The 15,647-nt window shown below is 40.0% G+C and overlaps 1 protein-coding gene across 1 annotated transcript in view; it reads left to right on the plus strand.

The window, feature by feature from the left end:
* Positions 1-15,647, plus strand: part of COL4A5 (collagen type IV alpha 5 chain) — a 90,558-nt gene that overhangs the window by 51,919 nt on the left and 22,992 nt on the right. The window contains exons 20-34 of the mRNA XM_075513134.1: positions 451-624; positions 1,827-1,910; positions 3,160-3,252; positions 3,847-3,917; positions 4,134-4,325; positions 4,778-4,946; positions 5,622-5,714; positions 5,803-5,907; positions 6,507-6,604; positions 6,869-7,019; positions 7,680-7,793; positions 12,066-12,233; positions 13,137-13,226; positions 14,047-14,196; positions 15,480-15,578. Of these exons, the coding sequence (XP_075369249.1) occupies positions 451-624; positions 1,827-1,910; positions 3,160-3,252; positions 3,847-3,917; positions 4,134-4,325; positions 4,778-4,946; positions 5,622-5,714; positions 5,803-5,907; positions 6,507-6,604; positions 6,869-7,019; positions 7,680-7,793; positions 12,066-12,233; positions 13,137-13,226; positions 14,047-14,196; positions 15,480-15,578 (1,851 nt within the window). The remainder of the gene's footprint in view (positions 1-450; positions 625-1,826; positions 1,911-3,159; positions 3,253-3,846; positions 3,918-4,133; positions 4,326-4,777; positions 4,947-5,621; positions 5,715-5,802; positions 5,908-6,506; positions 6,605-6,868; positions 7,020-7,679; positions 7,794-12,065; positions 12,234-13,136; positions 13,227-14,046; positions 14,197-15,479; positions 15,579-15,647) is intronic.

The following is a 15,647-nucleotide window of genomic DNA, read 5'->3' on the forward strand; positions in this document are numbered from 1 at the left end:
GGCCATCAAACCTAGTCTCTGCTGTACATTGGCCAGTACTAAAGGAGGAGATGATCTGAGTCTACAATGAGAGTGAGCAGTGACACCTGTATTTGCCTTATACATGCACAGAGAAGAATATTATGATTCTAATGTTACAGCTTGTAAATGTTCTTTTTTCTGTCAGTACTTCCTTTCATTAGTCTTGTTTTATTTTTTTCCTTTGTAAACTTAGTTGTTGAGTCTCAGGTCAATTTTTCAAACAAAAATCTCTGAAAATGCAAAATGTACATATGTCAAATGCTGCACATCAATGTGTAGTTTGATTGCATAAAAGAAATGTTATGGAGTACTTACATGGAAAGACAGTCTTATTTGTAGCATGTTATTCATCATATATCATTGTCATCCTTGCAAAAAAACTGATTTAAACCTTTGAGCTATCAAGGAACTAAGTTATTCCCATCTTAGGGATCACTACTGTTGGACCTCCTGGCCCACCTGGCTTACCTGGTGAAAGAGGACAGAAGGGAGATCCAGGCTTACCTGGTGTTTCTATTCCTGGGCAACCAGGACTTGATGGACCACGAGGACCTCCAGGACCACCAGGTCCGCCAGGGCCACCTGCACCATCAGTTCCTCCTGGTAAGTGATGACCACATAGACAGCAAGTAGAAGAGGCTGAACAGCTTTGACATTCATTCTTTTTTTTATTTTTTTTTTTTTTTTTAATTCTACCTCCAAAGATGTAGTTTATCAGTAGCTGAAGCCCATGAGATTCCAAGCTATTCATATACATTCTCCAAGTCTCTCCCATTGCAAATCAAGACATTTGCAGAACTCTAGCCTTAAGGACAATTACAGAATTTGGGAATTCAATGGTGTGAGCTGCAGTCTGGCTTTATCATGCCTCTTTCTACCTCAAGTGAGCCCTGCTGTGACTTACCTGTGAGATTCAGCTAGACTGGAGGATAAGAAATCTTGTCAGACTTGAGGCACCTTTGTGCTAACTCACACAATAATGACAGTCCTCTAGGGCGAGGCAGATTTGGCTCAGATGTGCAAAATTAAGTATTTTTCTAATTTATGTTACATCCTATTTAATCCAACTAATGGAAGCTACATTAAAATTTGTGCATAAAGCAGGAGGTAACCACTTTGACACTGTCTTGAGTAAATTTAGCTTTCATGGTATGATCTAATAAATGCTTGGAGGAACTATTCCCTACTAAGAGTTGCGATACCAGGAGAGTCAAAGGACTACTTTTTCACAGAATTCCAGTTTAATTTGATAAATATTCTAGTGTGTAGACCACACAAAATTAGCTTGGGAGTGGACACTTTGGATGAAGGCTCTTATCTCCTTTTTGGTATAAGGGAAGTAGGGAATGAGAGATGGAATATGAGAACTGGAAAGCTGTAGTGGAGAGGGGCTACCACAGTTCAGGGAGGAACTTAGTGTCTAGATGGCACTGGCATCTTAAGTCCCCTCACTCTGATGATATTTCATACACATACTTCTATGATATGAGGCTGAATAGCAGAATGTAGTGTAGAGGTGGAAGTGTGTAGGGTGTGGGAAGCAGTGGGAGATAGTTGAGGTTGTGAAGGGGAACTGATGATTGTTGTGTAATATCACTGATTGTTTCCTTTTGAGTTTGGATTACACTGGTGGGTTTTCATTAGCAGTCCTCTGAATTGCCAAAATGTTTGGTCTGTGATTGTGTGGGCATACTAGAATATCCACACAAATACTAGGAAGTACATTTTTGTACTGAATACGTGTATTCGGTGCTGCTGTCAGTCTAACACAAATTGATCATTAAACCTCTCCCGATTCTCCTTAGGCGAAGGGTTATGTGAGCAGGGGCCGCCAGGTCCTCCAGGAATTCCAGGACAACAGGGCTTTACAGGGGAGCGAGGCCAAAAAGGTGCGGTGTCATGGCTATCTTGTTTTTTCTCTTTTTGTTAAAGCTTGTTAAACAATGTAAAGCCTGCATTAAATAAGGATAAGCAGTGTCTCTTCCCAGTAGGGTTGAGTGCAGATATTTTCTCTTTCTGAGTAAGAAAGCTGTTTTCTTTGGGCGTAAGATAGTCCCTCATCCAGTGTTAAAGCACAGGAATCTCAAAGTGACTGAGGGTATAACCAATGCTAGGGCCTAGCATGGATCATGATTAAAGTAAAATGGAACTTCAGGTTTATGAGTACCTCCCAGGTAGACAGAAACTAAGTGCTTTGTAACAGCAGTTGCCAACTCTACGTGGAAAAGTTTTATACTTACTTCATTAATAAATTTGACAGTTTTTATGGAAAGCAACATTGAAATTATAAATGCAAGATTCCTAATTTGAGTTGGTCAATCTACAATGAGTTTGTTTGTTTGGTAAGCAAAAGAAAGACATCTTTAATGTGTATCCTTGTTTCCAAAAAGACAACCTTGCAATGAGGATGCTGATATGGGTAAGTGAGAATCTTTTCCTAGCTCAACCATGGACATCCTAGATGACTTTGGGCATCTCACTTAATTTTGTACTCCTTGCAAACAGAAGGAGCTGTTTGAAGGAGCTGTTTGAAGGAGCAACCTTGCACTCCTTTTTTTTTTTTTTCTCATCGAGATTGTAAGGATTAATTAATTAAGCTAAATGAAGTGCTTAAATACTACATTGACAAATGTCAGAAAAGTCTGTATGTGAAGGAAATTCCTAAGCTTCTTGAAACCTTTTTTTTTTTTTTTTCAATGAAACATTCCCAGTATTTATTTTGCACTCTTGGAGTTTAATTAAAGTTTGGGATTTCAATATATGTGTTTTAGAGTTGGAGTTTGAGGTGTCAAGTACCTACTTTAGAAGAGGACTCTCTTGCTGAGAAAAGAAGTCCACAGCTTTATTTTTCATCATTGAAAGCTTTTTTTTTGCTTTAATTTATTTTGCACTATCCTAAATAAATTCTAATCATGTTTTATATTGGTTGTCTGACTCCTAGCAACCAAAAAGCTTCAGTTTGGCTTTCATGGGGGAAGTCTTCTAATATTTAAGCAATCATATAATTACATAAAATAGTCATTTTGGACTTGATATTATAGATCAGTAGCAAGGAAACAATTGCTGTTATTCTGAATTGTTTTAAAGTTTTCTAAGATCTGATGCTCAAGTATGCTTTTTCAATGCAAATCTTTTTAGGTGATCAAGGAGATACATGCTTCAATTGCATAGGAACTGGAATAACTGGGCCTCCTGGGGAGAGAGGACCACCAGGACCTCCAGGTAGTCCAGGTAAGGCTGTAATCTTCACTATTTTGCTTAATATATTCTATAAAGTCACTTTTGTATCTGAGTATCTGTGTAAAATGCTAATGGTATATCTGTGTACTGTGTTCAAATTCAGATGCACAGTTGTCAGCTCCAGTCTATAGTTGGTGCATATCCTATTTTGCATAATTGGGGAGTGTTAGGAAAAAACAGGCTGGATACATGTAAAACAATCACTCATTTTTTGAAAATCTAGTCTTTCAAAAAAAGTCTCTGATCAAAGACAGACTTGCAAGTATTCTGCGTATTGAAGGTTTATGGTCTGCTATAGATTTAACTGAAAGAGAGAAATTAACTTCTACTACTTGCTGTTCCTGAAATGATAGAGGAGCTGGAGCTTTTTAAAAGTGTGACATTTTTTGACACTAGTGATTTAACTTAGAGTTGCAAATTTTGTTCTACTCAAATAAAATCAAGCTCTCAAAAAAAAAAAAAAAACAGGCTAAAACTTGCCTGGTTTTAAAACAACTTAGCTATTACCTTATGCAAACAGCATGCTTAATATTTACAGCTTCTACAGTTTTATGTTTTTCTTTTATGTTTTTCTGCACTACTCAGGTTCTCCTGGTTTTCCTGGACCAAAAGGTGAAAAGGGGCTTCCTGGATTAACTGGCCTTGTAGGGCCACCAGTAAGTGGTGGTGTTATGTTCTGGTGGGAAAACAGTGTCTCATTTGTCTTGCGTGTTTGGTAGATCTGTGCCTAGTAGATATGAATTCTTGTCTAATACTTCTTTTTTTGTCCATAACTAGCTTGAAGTCATGATTCTTATATTGTGCCAAACTCAGAGAGGGAGTGAAAGAAAAACTAAAATGCCTTTTCTTTTTTTCTTCTTCTTCCCCCTCAGGGATTCCCAGGGTCCCCCGGTCCTGCTGGGAGACCTGGTCCTAAAGGAGACCCGGGAGATGTCCTGACTTCTCCAAAAATGAAAGGTGACAAAGGAGACCCTGGCTTCCCAGGACCTCCAGGTCTTCCTGGCATAGATGGCACTCCTGGACGAGATGGACTGCCAGGTCTACCTGGCCCTAAGGGGGAACCTGTGAGTTCCGTTTTATGCTGTCTTTGATTGGACAGATGTTTTGGGAAGTCCTGGATGCATTTGACATAGTGCAGATAAGAGGACTGGCAAATGCACTTTTTTCTGAATGTGACTAACACAGTAATTCTCTTCAGTAGATGCTAATTTAGTGATGATATAGAGAGGTACTTCCTGAATCTGTCAATGCCTCTAAAAATAAGCTGAGACTTCTCTTGGGTGGCATCAGATGGTCCCTTTTGCCATTGTCTACATTTCACCTATGTAGTGTGAAGAATTAAGGAGCCAGGTTTAGACCTTATCTCTACCATGTTAGTACAATGTAGGCAGCTAATGGCTTTGAGAGCTAGAAGGATGGAAACTGCCAGAGTTGCAAAACAGAAGCAATGAAACACTTCACTCCCTTGCTAGTAAATACATGTTCTTCTTTCCCATTCTGTTCTTCCTTTTTTCAGGGCAGTGTTGCATTCAAAGGAGAAATGGGTATTCCAGGTGATCCAGGAATACCAGGTCTTCCTGGAGACAAAGGACTTCCTGGACCTCCTGGTTTTGGTCCACAAGGTTCACCTGGTGAAAAGGGCATCCAAGGTGTATCAGGCCGTCCAGGGCCTCCTGGAGTTCCTGGTGAGTTGGTCTCTGTGTGCTGTTGAAGAAAAGCTGTAAAATCAAGTTTTGTCCTTTTGCTCCGGATAGTTCTCAGAACATAATGCCACTTTTAAGCTTTTCCCAAAGGCATTGTAAGACCTAGTATTTATAAGCTCCCTTACTGAAGGTCATCATAGAATCACAAAGTGAGTGGAATTTGTGCTATGTGCTATGTTACTATAGGCACGTGACTCACCCTTCTGCTCTGACCTCTAGAGAAGCTTCTCCTTGACTGACTATAGTGGAAATGCATTGTAACTACCATCTGGCTAATGCTTAATAATACTGCAACTGCAACAGTTTTTGAAAACAAGAGTTTGCTTTGAACAAGTTTGCTTTTGTTACTTTCTTGTCAACTACACAGATCTTGATCAAGTTGTGCTAGTGTCAGCTATGGAAAATACTATTCATGTGATGGTACCTAGGAGGAAGCTAAAAAAATAACATTTCAAGAAAACTGCCTTAACATTAAACAATGCTTCTAAGCCTATAAGTGCTGTATGGGACTCAGGGGCAGGTAGCCTATTGGGTAAAGTGTTGCTGGTGTTTAAGTTCTCTGTAAGCTTGGGATGTGGCTAGCATCTTTTTCTGCTCAAAGAAAAACAGAAAAGAAACTCCTAGTGAATGATACATATTTATTCTTTTTGGGTTTAGGTCCAAAAGGTGACCCTGGCCAAACTATTACAGAACCAGGAGTTCCTGGCCCCCCTGGTCCTCCAGGAAGAACTGGTGACCCAGGTCTTCCAGGTAAAGCAGCAACTAGATATCCAGGGAATTCCAAGAGCTTTTTATTCTGACTGATTCATGATAACTATGTTGATTTTCTTTTTACCAGGAGATCCTGGTCAGCCAGGTCAGCGTGGCTTATCAGGCATCCCAGGTGCAAAGGGAGAGCCAGGTATTCCTGGCATTGGACTTCCAGGTCCACCAGGTCCAAAAGGTATGTTTACAGCCATGTTACTGTATTGTACTGGCTGGAAGAGGGTACATAGAGGGTTGTGTCTCTTCACTTTTTCCTAGTGATTTGATTTCTGTCTCTAGAATCCTTTAAAAAAATGTTTGTCTTGAATTTATACATCTTTATAATAGTTTCAGAAGTATCAGGAAAAAAACCTGCTGAGCCTCTGTTCACTGTACTGCTCCTTCATGGTAGCTTACATTTTTCAGTAAACCAAGGACACAAAAGCAAATGGGTAAAACTTTGGGAAATGATGAATGTTTGAGCTTGAATCAATAAATGATCTCCAAATGCTGCCTCAAGTTGTTAATGTTTCTGATGTGAACTGTTTGTAATTTTTGTTAGAGCGCACAGCATGGGGAGTGCCCTCCTCTGAGAGGAGTCCCAGAGATTCTGTGTGGCAAAGACAGTATACTCAAAAGTTATCTCAGCCAAACGGGTACCCCTCAAGTATGCTTGAGCTAGCACAGAACCTCTTTTCAGAGATCACTTTTCATGGCCCCTAAGCATTTCTGGAAGAGTTGTTCTAATGCTCTCTGGTGTCCTCTCCTCTGCTGCCCTAACCTCCGTGTCATGTGTAGGTTTCCCAGGGACTCCAGGCCCTCCCGGAGCTCCAGGAACTCCAGGTCGCCCTGGTCTAGATGGACCTCCTGGACCACCTGGTTTCCCAGGACAGAAGGTCTGTGTTTGCTTGTTTATATTAAACCTTCACTTTCTTAGAGGTTCTTCTACGTCAATGGGAAGTTGGTGGGGAGGATTTCACTTCTTGTTGTCAGCTTTTGATGGCAGGGAGGTCACATTCTCTACTTGAGGTTTGAGTGAGGGTAGGAAAAAAGAAATTGAACTCTAAGATGGTGGGCATTTTTTCTTTGCTATTTTAACATTTTTAGGAGAGGCTAAACTTAAAAAAAACCCTTTTAAAAAATTTATTAATTTGTTACAGGGGGATCGTGGATTTGGAGTTCCAGGACCACCTGGACCCCCAGGACCACCAGGCACAAAAGGAGTGCAAGGACCTAAAGGTGATCCTGGCTTCCCAGGAAACCCTGGTCTCCCAGGACGGGCAGGTTTTGATGGAACTCCAGGACCCAAAGGTATGGAGAACTCTCCCGTTTTCTGTTGCCTATTGAACTTTAAAAAATGTAGACACGCTGGGAGTCATATGGCAGTTAAATACAAGCAGTTCTGACTTTAGAGCAATTGCTTTGGGGTCCATTTTTCCAAAGCAGAGACGCCTGTGTAAATGGAAGCTTGTGTTCTCAAAAGACAAGCAAGCAAGATAGTAAATACCAATCTATGGGTCAGTATCTGAAAGTCTGTATTCTAAAGACAAATCATGTTAACGTGGGGGTAAAACTTTTTCAATAGAATAATTGTCATTTAGATGCACTGTGCTTCAACAGGCAGAGGGTTAGCAATTCACAAATTCCTACTGTTAATTATCATCTGTATTGAACTGCAGAGCATGCCTGGTTTGCTGGAGAGCATCTGTTGAGTTTGATGTGGATTATGATGCAATAACATGTCTCTGTGTGTGTAGCCTAGAAATGTAAACTGCATGCATTCCACACAGAGTGAGGATAAATCTCTGCCTTTCGGAAATAGCCTCTGAAGTGTGTTTTTTCCTGTGTCAGATCCATATTTGTTTGCATGCAAGGATGAGATTTCAAGTACAATGTGCAGGCACTCTGCTTCTGAAAGCAAGTATCTCTGAACTGAGTTCACTATTTAACTAAACAAGAGTGTTCTTTTAGGTGACCCTGGACCAAGTGGACCACCAGGACTCCCAGGCCCACCAGGCATCCCTGGCATTGGTGGTCAAGGTCCACCTGGATCTCCAGGACCTCCGGGTCCTGTTGGCCCCCCAGGTAAAACTCACATGAATTGTACCCTTAGGTTATTTCTGGCATACACCAAGCAGGTGTATGGACACTGAAGGTCCCACTGAAGAGATAGGCAAGGAAAGAAAGAGACTTCATGTCTATTAACTTGCCTGTGTTGCCAGTCAAGCAGGCAAAACTTGGTACATCATGTTTTTTACTGAAATCAGAAGTGGAATTATGTTCAGCCCTGCCATTTGCACAACTTAGAGAGGTCTCAAGGGTATAAAAGCCCACTTTGGAGAAGACTTGGAGCCTCAGCAGAAATTCTAGAAAGTGTTATGCATAGATAGTAACAAAATCTCAGTGAAGAGATTTATCACAATACTCTTCAGGACAAGACAGAAGGGAGCACAATGTCAGTGCAGAGGTTTTGGGGATAGAGAAGGGGAGGAAAGCTGCCTTCAGCTGCCTGTACTGTGCTGTGATTACATTGCTTTCAAATAGCAAGATGCTTCTTAAATTCCGAAGCAGTTTTCTAGCTTACCAAACTGTATTCCAAATTCCCTGGGTGAGAGGTATTTTTAAATAACTTTTTTACATTATTATCTAGAAAATTAATTTCTGGTTTGGAAAAAAAGCAGACAAACTCAATCCCCTATACAATGCTCTTTGTCCTCCCTCTGCTTACACGGTGAGTGCAAAATCAAGGGAATAATTCAGGCTTTCCCTGATATGGCTAGGCACTTTTTTTTTTCTGAATGGAAGCTGAAACACAGTTTAACTCAGCGTGGAATGGAATAAAGCATGAGTATTCCAAACTAGCTGGTTCATTATTTTGTAGAGGAGAAAATGTTCTTCAAGTAGTGACATGATACTGTTTTAACAAAAGCCTGTCAGTAAAAGAGGTCATACACATTCATCTTGTCATAAGCCTGGAAACTAGGCACACCTGGAAAAGAGCTTTAGAATTCCTCTTACAGAAGCCTCTGAGTTCTGGGGTTCCTGATTCCCTCACACACTTTTTTTCTGCAAAACGAACAAGTTTTATGAGTCCTGATAGGTTTAAAGTAGATTGACAAAGTAGAATCTAAGGATAGTGATAATTAGGAATATGTCTCTGAGGGAAGTTTGATTGTCTTTTGTCTAAAATGTCTGATGACTGATGAAGACATGAATTTGTTCCATCTCTGTGCACAAAGGGTTCATGTGCCTGCACACCACATAATTCTATTCACAAAATTTGTTTAGGGAAATTCCTTTTCCCCTTTATTCAGTGAAAGGGCTTGCTGTGCACCAACTCCTGATGTTGCAAATATGTGGCAGTCACCACAGTGAGAACATTCTCTGTGGACTTGAGCATGCCTGCCATTGAAACATTTCAAAACCCATCTGGTTCTTGCCATGCTTGTGTGACTGTTTATGTTGCATGTTTGTGAGCTACACTTTTTGAATTTGTTTGTATGCCAGCACTGGGATTGGCATTGTTCACAATACATGCTGAAAAATTCATGGCCAGCTGTAAGACCATGGGTCACAGATTGGTTGATCATATTCAGATCTTTACAAAATGTGAGCTGAGATTCAGCAAAGTGCTTAATTTGAAGGCAGGCAAGCACTTGAGTAAGTAGGCCCATGGAGTTTGAGTTCTACTCACATACATGTATTTTTGTGATACACATATCACATAAGTGTATTTTTTCACAAGTTTCCCAGTGGGGAAAGGAATGTGTGGTCGCTGCACCAACAAGCCTTGAACGTGTCAAGTATTAAGAGCTAGGGACAGAAGGGGTCTGGACAATGTGCACAGAAGTTCCCTGAGCCAGCAGGTGGGTCCCCTGCCTGGCTTACTGTGCTTACTATACTGTCCTGAACCTGTGGTTGCACTTGAGGCTGAACTGAAACAGAAGGCAACACAGGTGTGTATTTGGGGTGGGGGAGTGGGATGTATTAGTATGGGTTTGAATGTTTCATCTAATGCATGTTCTTTTGTCTTCCTGTAACATCTCTTCTGGTGTTAGCCAGAATTTTATTTCATGTGATCACTGATTTATTCTGCAGAATACCAATTTTGACAAATGCACGATTTTTACTAGAGTTGGTGGATCTGAAATGCTTATGTTTTCGCTCTTCATGTCTGTACTGACTAATCACTGTGGCTACTAACAGCATGATGGCTCTGAAATCTAGTGCATGGTTGAAGGTCCCACTTGAGAAGTCCTTGTTATTTCTCTTGGCACTGCTATTTCTCTGTTTTGTGCAGAATGCCTTACGTTTCCTTCTCCCATCCCTTGTTTGTTTTACTAGGCTGTTTTGATTCTGTTCCTTTATGCAACATTAGGGTAAAGATTCTGGGGCTCTGTTTTTCAGATAATTTGGAAAATTCTTGAAAGGATTTCCCTGTTCAGAATTTCCTTTTTCTGCACCACCATTTCTTCAAATAGTTGAAGTAACTCAACATTCTTCTTTTTCTCAATATGTAACACATTACTTCAGAATTCATTGTGTTGTCTATATTGTTCTAATTACGATACGGTTACATTTTTGAGAACCCAAAATTCAATTAGAATAAATTTCTATTTGAAAAAGTATTTTTACCATTCTTGATACAGAGTTTGTTCTAGTACTGGGTTATATATTATTTTATCTTCCCCCCCCACTTGCCGATAGAGACCCCTTAAACACAGAGCATGTGCAGTCCCTATCCATCCTCTGGTGCTGTTTTTTCTCTGCAAAGTAAGCAGTTCCAGGCACATGACACCATAGTCTAATGCAGTGATAAGCTGCTGCCAAAGAGGAGCATGCTTATCATTAAATAAATGGAAGTCTACAGCCTATGCAGTCAAGAAAACTTGATCTGCCTTTTTAGTGTGCAAAGAACACATCATGACATCACTCCTAAATTTGTTCCTGCAGTCGAGAGCGGGGGTCACCGTTACAGAGTAACACTGCGTTGTAGTTATTGATGAGGTTTTGGCATGGTGTTGTCATAATCTCAGTAGACTGTGCTAGGGCATGTAACATGCGATATACTATCTCTATAGGTGTAACATTGTAAATTTGCATAATAAAACTGGAAGAATGGAAAAGAATTATTTAGAGGGTTTTTGTGTTACAAATAAGACGCATCTTTTGAAAATCCCTATTTGAAGGGATTTACCAGAATGTGATGCTGATCAACAAGAAGCTGATTGGTAGGATGTACTCCGGTGTTGAGAAGGCGTCCAAGCCAGTATCTAGTAATGAGAGTTTTGTGTAAGAAACAGTTCAGAAAAATCTTGTTCCCCAGTTGCAAAGAAAATACTAGACAAGGAGAGAGAGAAAAATAATTTTATTTTTAAAATGTACCATCAATATTTGAAAATATCTGAGTTTCTTGTTTCTGCATACAGTGGTGGCTGCACTTTGAAAAAGACCTCCAAATTTCCTTGCAGTCTGGTTTCTCTTAACTGCATTAGTGTTGTATTCTTTGTACTTAGACCTGTTTTCAGTAACTTTAGGGTAGATTTTTTTCTTTGTTCTAATCTGTATGTGCTTTATTTTGTTTCCTAACTTAACAACTATTACAACTCCTTACTGCTACCTGTCTCAACTTCCTGATGAGCTCTAACTCGTTGGCTTTTGAACCTCAGGTTCCCCAGGTACTGTGGTTTCTTTACCAAAGCCTTTTCTTAACTTCAGATTTGAGAATAGTCCTTTTTTGTCAGCTACGTTTCCAGAATGAGCATTTCCACTGATACAGTGCACTGGAGGGAAACAAGCTGTCTGCTTGCTTCAGCAGTGCCTTTAGCTCAGTATCATTAGCATTAAACAATCTTAAGCATATTTTGACAATTCATATTTTTCATTCAGGGAAACGTAATGCAATGCAGAATTTTGCTATCCTTTAAAAATATTCAGCTGATGTTATCTTAGAATGTAGTAAAATGGAATCATTAATGGAAATACACGTGTAAGAATCTCAATACTTAATGATAAAATGCAAACCAGTCTAATCAATCTTGGATTTTTGTTTTATTAATCAGACTTAAAAGGTTGTTGAAGAGAGTTGTTGTTTTCCTTTTGATATTTTTTTGAATTGCATTTGCTACAACTTGGTAAAATTTTAGTAATGCTTCTCTTCAGGAGAATATGGTCTTTTAACACCTGGAAGCCATTAAAAAATAAATAGCTTTAGAAGAGTTGCAGGGTTTTCATCAGTGGTAGGAATGGACTGCAGATAAAGCTTAGCTATTCCTACAGTACTGCGCCCAGAGACACACAGATCTCAGCCTTGCCTTACCTTTTGCTAAAAGATTGTGTCTTAACAACATTGTCTAGGGTTGCAGGGCATTCCAGGGGAGAAAGGGGATCCAGGTCCTCCAGGCTTCGACGTTCCTGGTCCTCCAGGTGACCGAGGAACCCCAGGATATCCAGGACCCCCTGGTCTCCCAGGGCCTCAGGGTTCACCTGGACCACCTGGCCGGGATGGAATACCTGGATTTCCAGGTAAGTTCACATTTTTTACCTGTGGACAAAGACCAAACTGTAGTTACAGCTGGATACTCTTTATGCTTGGGCATGCCAGCTTAATGAGCTTTGATGTTTATACTATCCATTTAAAGTTGGATACATGTAACCATTACATCTCATACTTTTTAAAAACAATTATAACAAAATTTGTTGCATTAAAATCCTTGTCACCACTCCACTCTTCCCTGTAACTTGATTCAAATATTTTCCTCGTTATTCTGTTTCATAACTTTCAAACGTGACTTTGATCATCATTGTTATGACACTTTTCTAATTTATTTTGTGATTATTTTTTTCTAGTCACTGCTACAATTTAGAAATAGAGTTTGTTTAAAGGAAATAATTACAAATGCTATCAATTGGATCCAACACATAGTTTAAAATATTGATTTCCTTATTCTATGTGTTAGACTATTCAGTTAAGATAGTCTGTTTTGCCCTCTGGAATAGAAATCTCAAAAGCGAATTTTGAGAATCTCTGTCTTCGGATAGAGGAGGTGATACAAAAGATTCTAAAAGTAGTGTATTCCTAATTGTCCTTTTGGCTTTCAGTAAATTCAAGTTTGCTTTCAAACAAGTATTTATGTTTCAAACCAGGGAAACTTATTGGAGGTATAAGTATGCTTTCTACCAAAAAGAACAGTGCACTACAAATTTTCTTCCCAGGACTGAACTGTGGAAAATTTGGCACAATTTTCAGGTGTCATTTTATCTGATTTAGATCTATACAAGACCTGAGTGCTTGTAATTCCCTTAAAACAGGCTTTGTATGCATATGCTGGTTAATAAATACCATAGAGATGCAGGGAAGTGAAAATTGAGGTCATGATAGGTTTTGAGTTTTTGTTCAGAATGACAATGGTGATTCAATGCATTTAGGTGCCAAAGGCGAGATGGGCGTCATGGGAGCTCCTGGTCCTCCAGGGCCTCCGGGAACTCCTGGAAGAAATGGCCTGCCTGGCTTGAAAGGTAATGTTTGTTTTATCTGCCCCTGAAGAGAATGCAGAATGCTCTTTTCCATGTCCTGTGTGGAAAGAGGCTTTGTAATACTAATATCTAGATCTTCATTACCGGGACCTACTTAGGTTATCGTCTTTTGACAGTGCTGATGTTCAGAATTGCTTTGCAGTTTTAAGCCATAGCATTCAGTCACATTTTTTTAATTGATGTCATGAAACATTAGCTATTTTTAAAACATTACCTTTGGATGATGGCATTGAAGTAAGGCAATATTTCTGAAGTATGTTGTAAAGTCTGCTTTAAGCAGCAGAAAGAAGAAAATCAGTAGCTTTGGGTTATGGAGTCATCCAGAATCAGTTCTACAGGTACCACAGAGAAACTATTCTATCTACATTTTCCCAACCCCCTTGTTGGAGATGAATTTTGAAAGAGTTTGGTAGATGAAAAGCCCGCTCATCTCCCTCGAACAAGGAGGCTGTGAATCCAAAGCTGCTGTAGCTGTTGCAGCTCCTCTGTGCTAGTGGCATGGTGTGGTGGGGCTCTGGGAGCTCTCTCGATGTGGGTCATACAGACAGCTGCTTCCTCTGAGCTGGGCTGGCCAGAGCTGACTGACTGCAGCACACAGACATCCCCATGCAGTCTGCTCACTCGGCTTTGTTCTAGGGCTTACGATGCTGTGGAGAACCTTGCATAAACTGACTGATCATTTAGTGAATTCCAACTTCATGAATAAATCATGGACTCCCTACGTAAGAAAAAGCATTACAAATATATTAGCCTACCTTAAGGATTGTTTTTTTTTCCCTTTTGTTGTCTGTACCTACTGTAGGTAATAATGGATTACCTGGTCCACCAGGGCCTCCTGGGCCAGTAGGACAGAAAGGCATCAAAGGTGAAGCAGGCCTGCCAGGTCCACCTGGAAAAGTTGATCCGAAACAGCTAGGAGCAAAAGGAGAAAAAGGCGAGCCAGGTGTTCCAGGTACAGAACTTTGCATGTGGGTCTGATGAGGTGGTTTGTCCTCTACAGATAACAGTGACTTGTAAATGAATCCATTACAGTTCATTCTTTCTTGCAGAAAAAACTAAACTCAGGATATGGAGGTGGCTTAAGGTTCCCTTATTTTAGGCTTTTTTTTAAGTGGTTCTATGACCAAGTTACTCTGTAGGGTTAGTTTGCAATGTCCTTGCTCATTAACTGTCACTATTATTTGGCATATGGAGATATTGTAGTAGCACTAAGGTGCTTTCAGCAGGATTATGATTCAGTCTTGTAGGTGTTATGATGAGAGATAGTTGTCATGGCTGCTGTGCTGGCTGCATTCCTGCTGTCTCACAGGCCCTTGGGCCTTTGCCTTGTAGGATGGAATTGTACAGGTCATCTGCTCATGCATCACCTCCAGATTCTCCCTTTGGGTATCTCTGTAAGCTTACCCTCCCCTGAGCTAAATGTCATCTCTGTGTGTGTTTCTACTTGGGAAGCTGGCAGCCTGGAAGGTTTTCTCAGTTCACTCAAGTCTGTTTTCTCTCTCACTTGCTTGCCCTCCCCCCCAAGTGTTCCGATGTCTCCTTTGAACTCTAATTTAGTCTTGAGAAAAGTAAAAATATTCCACCCTAGAGAGAACCAGAATGCCTTTCTCTAATGTTGGCCCAGCCATTATTGTGCTAATTTATCTATTGTATTAATCTCTGTGAAGCCTAGGTAGGATCCACTTAGCGCTTTTTTTTTTTTCCTTTTTTTTCTCCTCTGTTAAGTAAGAGCTGTAGAGGGCAGATTTAACTATGCCTGCAGGGCAGCACAAAGTTATTGTATGGGATATTAACCACACAGAATTTGTAAAAATCTGCTAGAATACCTGCATTACTTTTTATGATATATCAGTCCCAAAGTGCTTCTGGTGTAGCAATGTAATTAAACATGTACATAAATAATCTGGATTAATATAGAGAGGTTAGCATGGAGTCTGCTCATCCGAAAAGACAGTCCCTTCTGAATGAAGTATATTGGCATTAGTCATAAAGTTACTTTTTCCTCTACTTACTTATATTGTTCCTGTTCTGTAGTAATTTCAAACTTTCCAGAAGCAATATTTGGTGTGCCGTGATGTTTCTCTTTGCTAAACTAGGGCGAATTATATTTACTGAAAAAAAAAAAATCCCTATTTGGATTTTTATTCACCTATAGGTACATCTGATCTCTTAAGATAAAAGAAAACATTCAGTAGTAGTAATAGTAATAATAATAAAATGTATCTTTCCTTTGAGGTATTCCTGGTTTATCAGGACAGAAAGGTTATCAAGGTCTCCCAGGTGACCCAGGCCCACCGGGACTTAGTGGCCCACCAGGTGTGCCAGGATTGCCAGGTAAGTAAACAAAGTCTCAGATGGACTATTCTGATGTGTAAAAAATTTGCATGCATTTTTATCACGTGG

This window comes from Mycteria americana, chromosome 10 (assembly GCF_035582795.1).
Source record: "Mycteria americana isolate JAX WOST 10 ecotype Jacksonville Zoo and Gardens chromosome 10, USCA_MyAme_1.0, whole genome shotgun sequence".
In the NCBI taxonomy this organism is placed as follows: domain Eukaryota; kingdom Metazoa; phylum Chordata; class Aves; order Ciconiiformes; family Ciconiidae; genus Mycteria; species Mycteria americana.